We start from the raw sequence: 15,809 nt of genomic DNA, 5'->3' as shown, positions 1-15,809 counted from the left end.
GAAATGTAGCCACCTCCAGACACAATGAAAACTGCTGAACAATAATTTTGTCCAGCATTTCAAATTAAATTGTTATAATTAAATATATTTAGCTTCTTTCAATAACATTTAAATTAACTTAATGTTTTAATATACTTATATATTAAACTACTGTATCTAGCTGAAACTACAAGGGAAATCTATACAAATAGAAATATGGAGTTTAGCTCAATTCTAGCACCCCTATTTAAAAAAAAAAGAAAAAGACTCGTCTTCATAGGAAATGATCAATTTTCATTTTGGGGATGTCCATTTGTCCTGCAAAACACAATTTAGGGCAGGGAATTACATCTTCATTGTAATTCTTTAAACATTACAAATACCAATTAAATGCTCTTTTTGAAAATGACTCAGAAGTGGGCTGCAAAAATCAGAGCAGGGTTTATACTGAAAACATACAAGATAATCTTTTCCTCTGAAATTATTTGCAAGATGGGCATCTGACATAGCTGAAGAGGCTTCTGCTTCTTTTCATGCCTTTTTTTCCTTTTGCCCCCCCAACCCCCTCCATCCCTCAAGACTTCATGTCTCAAAAAGCCCCCAAAATATTTAGGTGATCTTTCATTTAAAAAAAAAAAAATAAAAGGGAATAAACCTGACATCCTTTGAAGATTATCTTTAACTTCTTGTTGGTTCTTTCCCCACTTCCAAAGTATTTCCCCAGCACCCTTAAGACTAATTCAGGTCACTGCTAAAATGCAAATGAGGAAAGAAAACAGTTACTACCCATCTTTATAAAAATATTTTTAATTCTGTTGTGGACACTACAACAGACTCTCAGGAATTGTTAGTGAATATGTTTTACAGGGCACCTCAATACTGCTTACTAAATTAACCTGAGGAAATCACGTTTCTAGGCAGCACGGTTGCAAGATGCATGAAATCAAACCTTTACCATTTTATCACAGTGTCCATACACAGAGCAGTATGTTAAAGTTTAATCCACACCTGAAATCCAGAAGCTCTTAAAAATAGTGTATATGTGTATGCACACATAGAGCCATTAAAGTTTACTTAGTTGTCAACATCAGCTCTGAAGAGTCTTTACACAGTTTATTGAATACTCTAAGCTCTTCAGGGTACATAGCAATCAACAAAGTTGTGCCTACCAAATCAAGAGATTTCCTTTAAAACTGAGTAACACCTAATACCAAGATTAGGTAGGACCATGAGAAGGACTACATCTTGTCCTTCTCAATGTAAGGGCAGGTCTCTAATCGGATATAATGAAGGCAAAATTTAGCTGGACAAAACCAAGAAACAAGTTAGAGAAGTTACTGAAACCCTCTGTTATTCAAACTACATTGCTTCTACTGTAAATATAATACACTAACCCAGGCACTCAGTATAAGGTGAAACAAACATTCCTGCTTTCTCTTCAATGTTCTATTTTTCTAGCGTAATATTTAGATGGGTGGAATATTGCAAAGTTCACTCTTACTAGGGGTATTAGCTCACTCAACGGTAACCGCAGTTATTTCTGCTCGCAGCTATCCACCTAGCCTTGCCTGGAAGCCCTTCTCTGTAGCCTGGACAGCTCAACTGAACAGGCAGAAGTAGCAGCAGAGACTGAATCAGTTCACAGTCAGGCACATTAAGATAATTCAGCAGCAATTGGTTTTTCCCTTAATATGCCAGGCATTCATTTGCAACGGTATAGCAGTTACTACGTAAACAGCTGAAGCATCCCCAGTACCAAAGGAATGCTCTTCCCAAAACCTGCAGGAACTTCACAATTCTGAAATATCTCAAATTTGAGTTGTCTTCAGCTTCAAAAAGTTACTTACATCAGCAACTGCTGACTAGCAAATGCAAGAGTGATTACATAAACTTCCAGTTCCTAGTAAATCAGGCTTTCAAAAAGCTGTTAATTTCTTAATCCACAGCAGAAAAACCCAAAAGGAGCACAAATTACTCAATAGAGTGGATATTCAGTTACTGTATTTGTGTTTCATGAACAGTTAAGAGAGTTTTCTCTTCATTTTGAAACATATCATTTTGCATTTCATGAACACATTCAGAGTCAATCACAAGATTTTGTCATTATACTTGAAAAACTTTTAACAGTTTTGCTTCAGAAGAACAAGTAAATGTCAATTCCTTATACTGGCATGTATTATAAATTCTACATTTGTTTTATTCTCATAAATCAGTGTTCACAAGTCCGATTCACAGATGTTCAGGTTCATATGTGGAATGGTCTTCCAGTTCACCATGAAATCACAAGCGTAGAGCCCCTCTGCTACCTCACTCCCATACACACTTGCCAAGCTCTTGGTAAAAGACAGATATCTCTTACCGTTTGAGTAATCAACTTACTAGATATACATGGTTATTTTTTTTTTAATCGGTTCTTAAGCAGCCTAGACACCACTGCACTTCATTCAGTATGTAACTTTAAAACCAGCTATGCAGCAAAAGACACACGATGTACTTGGACAAAGGTTAAATTACAAAATCAAAAGCAGTAACTGCCTGGTAATTGTCATTTACTTCAAAAGGGTTATCTTAAGATGACAGTGGTCTAGTAAAGCAATTTAATATAAGCATTTCAAGTAAGCCAATGCGTGCTCTTAGACTGGTACTACTATGCAACACAAGCACCTCCTGAATTACAGCAAAGACATAAGTACTTATTTTACTTACATTTATTCAGCAGAGATAAGACCTTATTCAGTTTGTGGTTTGGGGTGCTTGGCTTTGTTTTTAGGTGCATCTTCTTTTAGAGGGTGCCAAGCCAAAAAGGACTGGCATCTTGCTCCAAGGACAGTGCTCTTCATCACTCCGCTCTCTCACACACGAATTTCTGAATTATAACCCATTTTCCAAGCATCTTGAACGTTTGCTAGTCTTATTCTCAAGCACACCAGTTCTGCTAGTCAAATCATGCCAAGCAAAGAAATCTTTAAACTAATTTAGGTAAATTCTATCAAGTGTTTCAGATAAGGAAACTAAACTCAGATCTTCGAAGAACACAGCGAATCAGATTCAATGAAGAGAAGAATGGAAGATCCAAGAGCAATGTTCACTTAACTCTTTTCCCCATCTGTGCAAACTGCTATGTTCTAAAGAATCAAAGCAAGTCTGAGATTGTGTAACAAGACTGAAGATCACAAACACAGAGATCACAAATGTCCAAATCTAAGTGAAAACAACAAACGAACAAAAAACACCACAATGATTTTATTTTGTCATAGACTGCAAAAGAAAGTTCCTATAATAGCAACATGGTAGAGACTAATTGAATATCCATTTTAGCACGAGGGAAGGAGATTTTAAAGGACAAAATAAGAAGTACAAACTGCTATTATACTATTAATAGGTCATCTTCTGACAGCTAGTCCCCAACAGCACAAGTTTTCAATGCCGTATTTCTATTCCTACCAATGTCAAGAACATTAATCTATATTAATCTTTCATAAAGCTAAACCACTACCTATTCAGATCAGAGATATCTAGAACATTTCTTCATGAAACCAGCATCTGCCAAAGTACTACTGCACAACATAAAAAGGGAATTGCCAAACTAATTTCTTGCAGTGAGCGACCCTTGAATCTGTTGCAGAGTCAATACTGTCCTTTCAATGAAGCCCATGCGACAGCACCCTTGCTCCCATGTGAGCATTTCCACCCGTGGTGTGAAAACAGCGTGTTCATGTATGGCTTCAGCCAATGGAATTACGTAAAACTGACATGTAGGATCACTGTCAGAAAAAGATGAAAAATATACCAACTCAGACTTTGAATATATATGTCAGAGAAACTTAAAAATTATATATACAAAAATTGTTTTATGTAAATGTATTTACTGGAAATTGAAGATACCACTTCGATATTTCAGTTGATTTCTGCAAGTGAATAGTTATTTTATATATACTGTCTCTTCTACAATTTACAAAATGGATTGTACAAAAGAGAAAGAAAAAGCCCCTAGCTTACCAAATTAATCTCCTAGCTTCTTGCTTTAACAGTCATATCTAACTCAGAATCCCTCACTACACAAGCTAGATTTACATAGCAGGATTTCAGATTTCCCCCCTGCCATAACAGACTACTATAAAGCTTCATGCTATCACAGCTTATATTAAGTAGCTATGTAATTTTGGGAAGCCATTACAGTCATACTATCCTCCCAGGCTAATCAAAAATAAAACTGTTTAGAAGTCTTCGCCAACTCTTTTCCTCACATTCCAGAGAGGGCTTTAAATATTTCAAACATTCCCCAGATTTTATTACATCCAAGGTAAAAAAACAAAACCAAAAAACCAACGAGTAACAACTTTGGCTTGAGAGTTCCTAAAGAAGCTTAGTCTTTTAAGCATCAAAGTACTTTTTGACAACTGTTCATGAAAGAGAAACATTATCAGCTCTTTTCCCCGTAATTCAGGGCTATGGAGACTCTGATCAGAAGTTACGGCTGAACCTAACCTAACAAAGTGAGTGTATTACAGGAGGCTTACTGAAACGTGCAGATGCAGCACTACAACAAGAGCCCTAAACCAATACTACTAGAAACAGTGAACAAGTGACAAAACTGCACTTTGTTAAAAAGTCAACAGCATCATCTAAAATAGTTTCTTAAATTCCCACTAGAAAAGATAAAAAATACACTCAAAAATACTGAAACACACATTTTCTGATCAATCCTCTCATTTGTGGCATTCAAGTTTGCCGATAAGACAAACCTCTCTCAAGAACAGGATGCTTTTGCCCCCCCCCCCGGTTCCCTCTCTCCCCCAGGTGAAAGAGAAAAGGAGAACTTCAGCTGCACTCCGCATTTACCACAGCCTTTCTCAGCCTACAGGCACGAATTTCCCAAGGGGTATGACAAGCCAGGAGACAGATCTCATGATTTAAAGAAACATAACAGCATTGTAAAACACTTCATTTCTAACAACATCTGGGAACAACATAAAAGAAAAAGCCAGGAACCTGATGGTATGGGAGAGGAATAAAAGCATATGAGAATTCTAACCCCTCTCACAGATACACACTTGGAAGCACACTGCTTCAACAGCCAACATCTGAATCAACTTTGGGGACTGGGTGTTGGAAACAGGACACTACACTTTAAACCCCCAAACACAGCATTTAGAAACTTTGTTCAGCTTACGTGAGATGGATCAGAATTTAAGGAATGCTTCATTTTTAACAGGATACATTTTTAATGAAACACTGCATAAATACACCCTCACAAACTCTTTAGTGAAGAAGAAATGCTTGACCTGCCTTATGCCCCGACTACACCCGCTACTGTCAAAACACATAACCCAAATTACCTAATGAATAGACTGTTACACCTCTCATACATATAGGATCACAGAAGACTCATTCAGGACAGGACAAGCCAAGTCCAAACATACAATCCAAAAGAAATTCCATGCAGGCTCATGGGCATTTCAGAAAGCATTAAGTTTAATCTACAAGCTTGTTATCACTTCATCAGAACTTTACATACAAGGAGTAAGTCTACTTGATTTTTTTTTTTTTTCCCTAAAGACTACACTATTTAACTATATTGGCATGAAGTGTTATCAAATAAGGCCATGAGCTCATGGGTGCTTAATGACTCACTTACAACATCACTTGCTTTTAATTCAGTATGAAGTTAACTGGATACAACATGACCACCTTTCCATAATTATTCTCTGTATTCCCTTTTTTACCCACTTCAATTCTTTTTCATGCTGCCCTCAGCCAACCATATATTGTTTACACATGCTTACAACTAACCACCATTTTTACACTCATATTTTTTCAGTAAGGAAGGATCTAGGAGAAAATTAAGCTTTTAATCTTTTTTTCTTGCAACTATACACGTGGTATAAGCCACGTTCCTTATTTATGAAAACACACAAAGTTTGTAGAAAGTGAGAGAGCACGATCAAGGGAATCTGAAAAGCCTGTAAGACTGAGACAAGTCTCAACTCCTCTGAAAAGCCTCCAGGTTGTCAAAATGCAATGTGGAAAAGAGCCAAATTTCTCAAAGCATGTGAAGATCAAGACAGACTATTCAACCAAAAAGCTGAAGAGTAAATTATCAAATCTCCACTTGAACCATGCCACCTTTGGAAACCTTCAAACGTTCAGTTGTAATGAAAGGCTGCAGGCAAGAGTGTAGCCCAATACCAGGCGATGTGTCAAACATCCAGGAGGAAGTACACAAACAAGTAATTCCAGCATTATTCCAGCATTTCAGACTTTCTATTCCACTTTTACCAGGAAAGAAAGTGTTACTCTGGAGCAGCGGTACATAACTGATAGTAAATTAAAATAGGTGAGAACAACTCGCTAGAGCTACCACCTGGATGCGTTCTCAGCTTTCTGGTTAGAGAATGACGGCACCTGGCCGTACAGATTTGGTCCTTCAGTAGCCATTTCTACATCTCAAAATAAGATCCATGAGGAAGGTATTTTCTACTCGATTCTCTGCTATTTCGAATAATAAATTAAAAAGCACGAGTGCTATTTTGTCTATAACTCAATACTCATGTTACACATTCACAGAAAAACTGATTTTACGGAAAGCTAAACACGGCTGTATGTACTCGCAGCTATAAAAACCACCCAAACCCCTAAATCAAACATCACAGTCCCATTAACACCTTGTGAAACCACAACCTCATTTGAGCCAACTACCAGCAACAGTCCTACCTTCTCCCTGGCCCCAGCAACTTGTTCCTGTTCTGTCCTCCCCAAATCTATATTGCTACAAGCATTTGTGCAACCACATGTTTTGGTACAAATCTGACTAAAAAGATGTAACGCACTGTTGTGTCACCTTAGCTGTATCCTGGTTACATTCCCAAGGGAGGTTTGTGAAGCGGCCACCCAAACATTTGTTGCACAAATATTAGAGCGACAGACAAAACTGGAATGCAGCTTCATTTGCTTGGGAAAACATGGCCTGAAGCTCTAAGAAATGGGAAAGGTGTTTTCATGCTGGTATTGGCTCATATTTTTCAAATGGTGCAGGTGATCACATTTCTCTTCCCTACAACCCCTCACTTAAGATGCAAATATAGGTGTTCTGTTACAAATGAAGAATAGGTGATTTCCAATTAGTGACAAACATCAAAACATATCAAATAGGTATACTAAGCCTTCCTCACATTGATGCATACTTGCTACAGAGCACAAACAAATTTTCAATGTTTTTCCTTTCTCTTCGTTTTCAGCTCTCCTTGTTTTTCCACTTACATTACAGTGGCAGAATGAGCATTAAGAAAAAAGAAAACCAAAGTTACAAAGAAAAATTGGAATTGGAGTCGATTGTTCTGGGAATAAATATGAAAGTCATTTCAAACAGGGTCAATTTACAGAAGTCACTGTTAAAAAGAGAGCAGATGTCTTTCACTGTAAGAAGTTATTCTTTGTCACCAAGGACATGTTCCCCATACCACTGCTGAAAAGACAAATCCAGATGCCAGTTCTAAACTTCTGCACATGGTCACACTTCATTCTTACTCACTGCTAGAATGTTCTGCACATTTTTTGCTGTCTACTGTTGCTAACATGAAGTATTATCAAACACAAAAGTTGATTTAAAAGCCTTATCCTAGCTAACACAAAATTAAAACAGTTCCTCCAATTCACAAACAACGCATGTTTCTCATATCACTGCCCTTAGCAGACTCTTTGTCTAATCTACTAGCAATCTACTAGTAATTATATTAGACATGCAAAAATAGCTCAAAACTATCATTCTAATATTTTAAATACAATAAAACAGGCCATCACACGGCATTTGTCTGTAGAAATGAGTCAAACAGTTTTTTATCCTACCACTCCCTTTTATTTAAGGATCTAGAATGATGACAGTGAAGACAAAATAGATTTCAGAAAAAGAAGAAACCGAAAGGAAAAAGCTATTTAAATACACTTTCTCATTTCTTTTGTTTAAACTTGTCTTCTGACAACTTTCTAGAATTCCTGACTTTTTTCTACCTATATTTTCGTTATACAGTGTACAGTTCAAATAAAGAGTCACAACATATCCACAGTATTTGTTTCTACCACAAGGAAACTCTGAGTTATTAGCAGTAAAAAAGGATCGGTGTTTTATAATTTTGTAAGAGAAGAGATTACCCCTCAGAACTTGAGTCAAAAAGTGGACAATGCTTCAAGAGTACTTACAGACACTGCTACTTTGCGCTCTCTTCCTTTTCTCCATCAGCTCATATCTCTTCTGGTTTTAGCTACTGCCTTTCCCCCATGTTAAATTTCAGCAACCAGGAAAAAGGGGTCTTTGTGACACATTACTGTTTGGAAAGCTATCAGGAAGTACTAGAACAGCGCTTCTTAGCATCTGCTACCCAAACCTACCGTAACCAACTAAATACACAGCAAGAATTCCCTCTTTTCTTAAGCATACTGCGAAGGCAGATGCCCCGACTTTTGGGGGAAAAGGCTATTCCCACATCTTTAAACATTACAAAACTATGTTTACAGGGATATGAGTTTTCCCTCCTAGGTATTAACTGGGGCTGTCCACACTTGGCAGCTAAAGCACAGTTTTTGGCCAGTGTAGCCCAAAGCAGTGTCAACAACGTCACTAATTCCCAAACGCTAGGTACCAAATAATGCATCCATGAGGGAATGACTGCTTCTTTTCTCCTGTCAGGTAGAAGTACACCTCAGCCATTCTGACATGTGCAATGCACGTACACACAATGAGTCACTCCATTGTTCAGGCCCCATTTGCTGCACAGCTACACATGCCATCCAGGAGAAAGATGACACATTAGACTGCAGCGGCACACGCTGAAATACAGTAAAAGAGAACTATCATCTTCAATATACACCAAAAGTTCACCTAAGTTATTCCCTGCACCTGTGGGATGTATATTCTTTACGTCATATTTTACACCCCTCCGAAGAGTCTTTTAATTACTTGGGAGAAACGATACATCATATACTTCATACATTCACTTCAGCAGTTGAAAAAGGCTCTACCACTCCACGTGCCAAATAAGTTTGCTTATCCAGATTAAAGCATCATAGCTGTAAAGAGAAAGACAGCAATTCAAACTACAGTTATTAGATTCTGATACTCAAACCTATATAGCCAGTGAGCAATGAGAAGTTTGAGACCAGAAACTAACTAGCAGGCCACTTCATTTTTAGTGACTAAGGACCCCATGGAATAAAACCAGAGCAACTGAGATGTACCTTTTTAAACAAAAAAGCAAACATTTTATATAATAGAGCAATTTTTAAAACTATGCATGAAGAAATCTATAAATTTGAAGTGTACAGAATTTCTTGGGAGAAACTGAAAATTTAAAAAAAAAAATCAATTAATTACATAATACACTGTAATTACTGGAATCCTTAGCTCTGTTTATTCAAAAATACTTTACACAAACTGCTTATATACAACGGGAGTTCACAAAGTAACATTAGACACAGAGCTAAAGCTCATTCGTGCTGTATTATTTTGTAAAGCGTAATATAAGGGCTGAACTGTGTGCAGAGTGGCATCTGCTTGCCTCCATGAATTTTAGGTAAGCAAAACAAGACATCACAGACCAAATCAAGTATGAATTACTTCATGTGTACTTACAAGATGACTGGGTTTTGACATGTTCTTACACTTTCAGAAATTAAAGCACACTGCTCCTCTGACAGATTTTAGCTGGGAAGCGTGCTCCCACTGCATATTTTGAGTTGTGCACATCCCCACATGTACTTTATGTAAACCAAGTTTTCAAACAGTGTTTGTCATTTTTTCCACCTCCATTTTGAGTTTTATGTTTTTCTCAGCTTTTGGTGTGAATTTCTGGTGACTCAACACGTAAATAAAAATGAAAACTGAACATTCAACAGTTTGATGAACAAAAATGTTTTAGATCGCATCAAAGCGTACAGCACAAATAAATGGTAATAGCTCCAAATTTAGCAGCCTCATTAGCAAGTAACTCTGAGACTATAAAACTGTTAATAAAACATTATAAGCAAGTATTCCTTTTACTTTATACCTGCCTTGCCCACATGCAGTCCCCAAAGCTCAAAAGCCCTTTTTTAACTCAAAGACAATTCCCAGACTACAGCAGTTATCTTCTACTATTACTCTTTTACAAATGGGTTTAAAAATATAACATTCACTTTTCTGTTTAAGAGAGAAACCAGCCAGACAACAGTTAATGTAATTTTCAAATTTGTATCGACATGACTGATGATGGTAAAATAAAGCAAATTTGTCCAAACAGAGGGGTCATATGCCACAATCCCTTTCTCCAAGTATAATTGAGTATATCACAAACATGCTGTATAACTGATCAGCATATATACAGCAGGTGCAAAATCTCAAGAAAGCATCAGGTCAAACGAACACCCTGGATACATTGATTTTGCACAGGGAAATCCCCGCCACTTCCAAAGGCTATCCAGTCACAATAAAAGCAGTGTCAAAAGAGCATTAAAACTGCTGAAGTAACTTCTCGGACTCCAGACTTGCTCCCTACGCATTCCCAAAGCACCCCAAAGAAAAGATAACAGCCAAGGAAAGGCCAGATGAATGTTCCCAGTTGTTTATATACCACCTATAGGTAAAGCATTCCTCAACTTTAAAGCATTAGTTCATCAAAAGCAATGAACAGTCACTAGAGAACATAAAGAACAAGTGTCTCACATGGCCATCCACAAAACGTGACTGAAGCTAGCATCGGACTGCTACCCAAACTGCATATATCAATTAGACAAACATTCCAGTTTTCATTCTTATTAGTATCTTGAGATAATTACAGAAGTTCCAGAATACAATCCAGTTTACTCCTCCCATATGTAACAGCTTTCTTCAGAAAACCATCATCCTTTTTATTTATTCCCACTACTTCCGTGCACAAATTGATTGTTTCCTTTTAAAATCCAGAGAGCAAGTCCATTTTTACAAGGCGAAGAGCACACCTTTTTGACACTTCTGTGCCCTTCCTTATATTTATTTTAATCGCTACCTGCAATACACCTGTCTTGCCTTCTTTATATTCATAATACAACTTCTACAATCAACAGAAAGCAGCAGTTATTTCATCTGAAGTGACTTTATTTCATTGTCTGGCTAGTATCTGAAAATACGGTTCCAAAATCACGCTACATACTTACAACATATTTCATGAATGCTCAAATTCTCATAGGGTTCCAAGTCATTCATAGTTAAGAATGAAAAGGATACTGAATCCATTTACTTCTCCTGAAGTGAGAATGTCAGAATTTAAGGTTCAAGCAATACATGGTCTACCTGGAATTGCTTCTTCATTAGATATGATCGCGGGCAATATATAAATTGTTTTGCCTCAAAGCTGTTCACGTGGGGCAGTTTACTTCCGAAAGACCTGAACTTCCTTAGGTATTCCTCCAAACTATTAAATACATTCCTGAAGTTTTATTCAGTTAACACTTTGTCCTCCCAGGCAACAGAGAAACAATCATGCCAGTTCATATTTCTGATTGGGATTAGCTCCCACAGAAGTATTTTAATAACTATACTTTCCTCTTGATTCAGAGAGGGATTTTAAGCTTATCTCCAATACTGCACAAACACGTGGAGCCAGTTGGGTCCAGAATCTATAGGACTGACTTCTTACAGCTCCTCCTAGAACCAGGCTTGCTCAGAAACATGGCACAGGTACACCTGACAGAACTCCTGCTGTAGATACAGGCTAGCTGTATTATGTAAGAACCAGTCCAAATCCAGCAGGACCAATGCTGAATCTGAGCCAAAGAGCTTTACTAGACAAAACCTGGCTTACCAAGCAGTTAACACAGATCAGCTTCAGGTGAAAAGGCAGCTACGTAGTACAGCTACAAAGTCCCTGGACAAATGTGGAGACTTAACTGTATGCACTAGAAAACTTCTACGTTTCTACCATTGAAACAGAACTGCTTGCATACATTCATTAACATAACCTAAAGTTCCCTTGTCCCATATTTCTTTGCATTCTCATTATTTCTCAGTCTGCTTCCACAAAGTACTGATCTAATTCCTGCAACAGATTTGAATACAAAAGTGAATTAAATAGTAAATTAACAACCATGTGTTCTAACAAATATGATAAATTCATAACTGAACTTGAGAAATAAAAGTAAAGCAAAGTAAATGCCCACTTCTCTGTCTACGTAACAAATTCTACCTCCCATATTTTTGTGTCCTGTTACAGACAGTCACTTCTTTTCTAACTTAAGTGGTAACTGTTTTGAAAAAAGGATGGGGGGGTGGGGGGAGAGAAGAAAACATATCTTTTACAGTCAGCATGCAACAATGAGAAAGTGTTGTTTTGGAAAAAATCTGCAAAATTAAGCTTTAAAATAAGAAGCTGACACCACTACACTAACCTAGAACCACTGTTTACAGTTCAGCACCTAGAAAAGTCTTTTGTGTAGAGCCTCCAATTTACCTCTAGGGATTTTCGGTTAATAAAGCACATACTGCTGACTAAATATCAGCTGACAATGACTAGTTAAAATCTTACAACTTGCAATTACTGATGCTCAAAATAGTTCATTTTTTATCAACAATCTGCCCACTTATTTGCTAAGTGTACATCCTACCTTCACACCAACTGCAACATCAGTGACAATGCTGTAAAAAGAAAAAAAACAAGAACACAAGTCAACCAGTTTATCCTTATAAAAAAAAAAACTTTTCAATATATTGCAATGCCTAAATAATAAGGAATCGAAAGAGCCAACAACTTCCACGATCAAGAAAATATGCTCAAAGAACACAGCAGGACTGAGGGGAAGTACAAAAGAAACCTGCAAAAGCCACTGAGCTGCCCCAGCTTATAGGCTTCTGTAAAAGAGTCCAAAGTTTTAAGTAAACATTACTCCAAAGCAGCACTGCCAGGAAATTTATTTAGGAAACTCGGGTTTCTGGACTACATGAGATCATAGGGTGAAAATAAAAGAATTTGAAAGTAAGAACAGAACTTCTCACATGCCCCTATTAACTAGGCAGCTAGTTCAGCAACATAGCCAACCCTACAGATCTTCTTACAGCAGAAAGCAATGGACACATTTTTTGAAATTAGGTTGAAAAAAAAAAATGCATTGGTAGGTACACCTATACGAAATTTAATCAGGTACACCTATATGAAACTCTGCAACAGGTACGTCAAGGTACGTCTTTTTCTTAGAGGTTGTGACATGTTAAGTCACAGTGTGTAACACAATCCCAAAAGAAAACTAAGTCCACCCCCCCAAAAAAAAAATGAAAGCAAAACATCAATCTGTGAAAGCATTCCACAGTGTAATACTCATTAATGGACAAGACTTCTCAGACAGGATTGGTAACTCCCAACATTATAATCACAACTAACCATAAAAAGCCTTTCAAACTCTCACAGTTGAAAGGTTGTATGCTTAAAGCATACCAAAGAGATTGCTCCTCTGTTTGAAGCAGAGTAAGCAACTTAATGGGAGATTTAGAAGCTGGAAGATGTTATGTTTACACTGAGGAAGGCTACAACCACCAGCCTCATTTTCCAGGTCCTGGAGAAAGGCGGCCCTGTGTGGAGTGGCTGCCCAGGCAGGAGCGAGGGCCCTCGCTGTCCCATATGGCCGAGTCCTCCAAAACCTTCCCTTCTTTTGGCTTTTACAGCCAGGCTCCAGCATAAACAAAGGCATCTTTCTACCTGGGGGATGGAGGGGGGGAAGCTAGAGGGCTTATTAGGCAGTTTCTGAAAACAAAAGAGCTCGACATCTGGCTCCTGCTGGCATTGCTCCTCCCCTCCAGCCAGCTCCAAAACAAACCCCAGCCCTACAGAGCTGGGGGCAGAGAAGGCAAAGGCCAGGGAGAAGCAGAAAACAAGAGGCTCCGGAGGGGAAAAATGGGGGTAGATCGCACTCCCTCTTCCCAGCGAGAGCCGGCGTCTGGGGCAGTGCACTAAGGCGGGGGCGGCCCGAAGCCCTCGGCAATTTAAACAGAAGACCCCACCGAGGGACCCGCGTTACGGGGAGGCTGAGCCCCCCCTGCCCCCCAGCCGGTACCGGGCCTCAGGCTGGGGGCAGCCCGCCTGCCCCCACCGCTGCCGGGGCAGCGGCCGCTTCCCACACCCTGAGGCGCCCGGCGGCCAGCGAGCCCCCGGCGCCGGGACAGGTCCCGCCACCGGCCGGCGGCACAGCCGCGGCAGCGCCTTCGCCCCCACCGCCCCGGTCACCACTCACCCGTCCATCGCCGAGCAGGACAAAGCGCGGACAAGCGGGACAGACAGCCGCGCAGGCAAGGCGTACGGGGAGACTGTGAGAAAATGGCGGCCCGGCCTGCACGAAAACCGCCGAACGTTGCCGAGCGCCGGATTCCGCTCTTCGTGCCTCGCCGCTACAGAGCGTGCGCCGGCCGCCCGCGCATGCGCCCTGGGCGCCGCTGAAGCTTTTGCCCTCAGCTGCCCGCCTGGGGCGGGAAGCGGCGGGGCGCGGCCGTGGCTTCCCCAGCCCCCGGCACCCGCCGTGGGCGGAGGGCTTGGTCCCGCGTCTCCGGCCCCAGCGCTCCGCTTCAGCAGCGTTTTTTTCCTCTGTGTGTGTGTGTGTGAGAGGGAGAGAGGTCGCCTGAGGGGAGCCGGGCTCACGCTCCTGCCCGAGGCCGGCGGGGGCAGGCCCGCTCCGGGGGCTCCTCAGTCCCTCGGCCGTCCCTGCCGATGCAGAGGGGATTTTTCCTTTCTGGCGGGGAGAGATTTTCCGCCCTCGGTGCCAGCGTTTCCCAGCACCGGGAGCCTGGCCCTGCTCGTCACGGAGAACCATCAGAGGGGTCTGCAGGCCCGGGCCCCCCGCGCACCCCGTCCCCTCAGAGGGCCCGGCCCTGGCAGGGACCCCCGTCCTCACCCCTGCGCGCCTTCGGCTGCGGAGTCATTTATGAGGACACAACCCGTTGACTGCATAGCTGACCACTAATGCTATTTCAAAAAATAATCAAGATGAGCGTGCAAATTGACGATTGCGGTGAGTTAGGCGGTTTCTTCACAGAAATTGGTGTAGCCACGGTTCGCCGTCAACTACCGTGTCGGGACATACTTGCTCTACATGGCCATTGGGAAATACGCTTCTTTCCACCCCATTATTTTGCGCCAGATCTCAGTATTTAATCACAAATTGTACAATGTTTGATACAGAGTTCCTGGAAAGAGCGGTTCGTGGGACAATCCTGGATTGCATTCAAACAAAAAGTCAAAACGAAAGATTTTATACCTATGAATATCGCTTCATAATGTGATCCAAACGTTCCTAAAAGATCCCAAACCCAGAAGGATATTAAAAAGTATTCAAAACATCTTCCATACTTTCTATATTTTGATCTGACAATACTGGTTTCAAAAACACGTTTTGAGGAGGTAGCCCATTACTTGATTGCACTGTAATTTTTTCAGGTTAGTTTAAGTCCCTTGGAGTCTGTCACTGAAACTATCGCAATGAAGCCTGATAAAGAATTTAAGAGCCAAAAAACTATGCTTGTCTCCATAGCTGGAAAATTTTCATTGTGTTTTACTAGCCCTGTCTCCCTCTCGTCTGACTGACCTTCATGAGTAGCCCAGTAACTAACTTAACGATTAGGAGTACATGCAAATTCTCATTCTACTCCGTGACTTTTTTGTTGTTCTGTTCTGGAAAAGTCACTCTGGTTCTCTGCAGCACTCAGTTCACTAGGTGGAAGATAACTGATACTGCTTCTCCTAAATGCCAATATAATTCGGATATCTGCAACTACTTTCAGCAACTGTCTCGGCACACATCACTGACCACTAGACTAAATGATTTCTTATTCTCATTCTTATAAA

General features: G+C 40.1%; 1 protein-coding gene across 5 annotated transcripts in view; it reads right to left on the bottom strand.

Moving 5' to 3' along the window:
- Positions 1 to 14,318, bottom strand: part of PTBP2 (polypyrimidine tract binding protein 2) — a 53,235-nt gene extending 38,917 nt beyond the window's left edge. For 3 of the 5 annotated variants that reach the window (XM_075710401.1, XM_075710402.1, XM_075710403.1), the window contains exons 1-2: positions 14,206 to 14,238; positions 12,589 to 12,619 (exon numbers count right to left, since the gene is read on the bottom strand). In XM_075710401.1, coding sequence (XP_075566516.1) covers positions 12,589 to 12,619; positions 14,206 to 14,213 — 39 coding nt within the window. In that variant the 5' untranslated portion in view covers positions 14,214 to 14,238. Of the gene's footprint in view, positions 1 to 12,588; positions 12,620 to 14,205 lie in introns of those variants that run through there. The other 2 variants (XM_075710405.1, XM_075710404.1) reach the window with 2 other exon arrangements.
- Between the last annotated feature and the right edge of the window lie 1,491 nt (positions 14,319 to 15,809).

The sequence above is a fragment of the Pelecanus crispus genome, chromosome 5, assembly GCF_030463565.1.
Source record: "Pelecanus crispus isolate bPelCri1 chromosome 5, bPelCri1.pri, whole genome shotgun sequence".
Lineage (NCBI taxonomy): Eukaryota > Metazoa > Chordata > Aves > Pelecaniformes > Pelecanidae > Pelecanus > Pelecanus crispus.
Note: the sequence above shows the minus strand (reverse complement) of the source record. Positions and strands in the feature narration are given on the sequence as shown.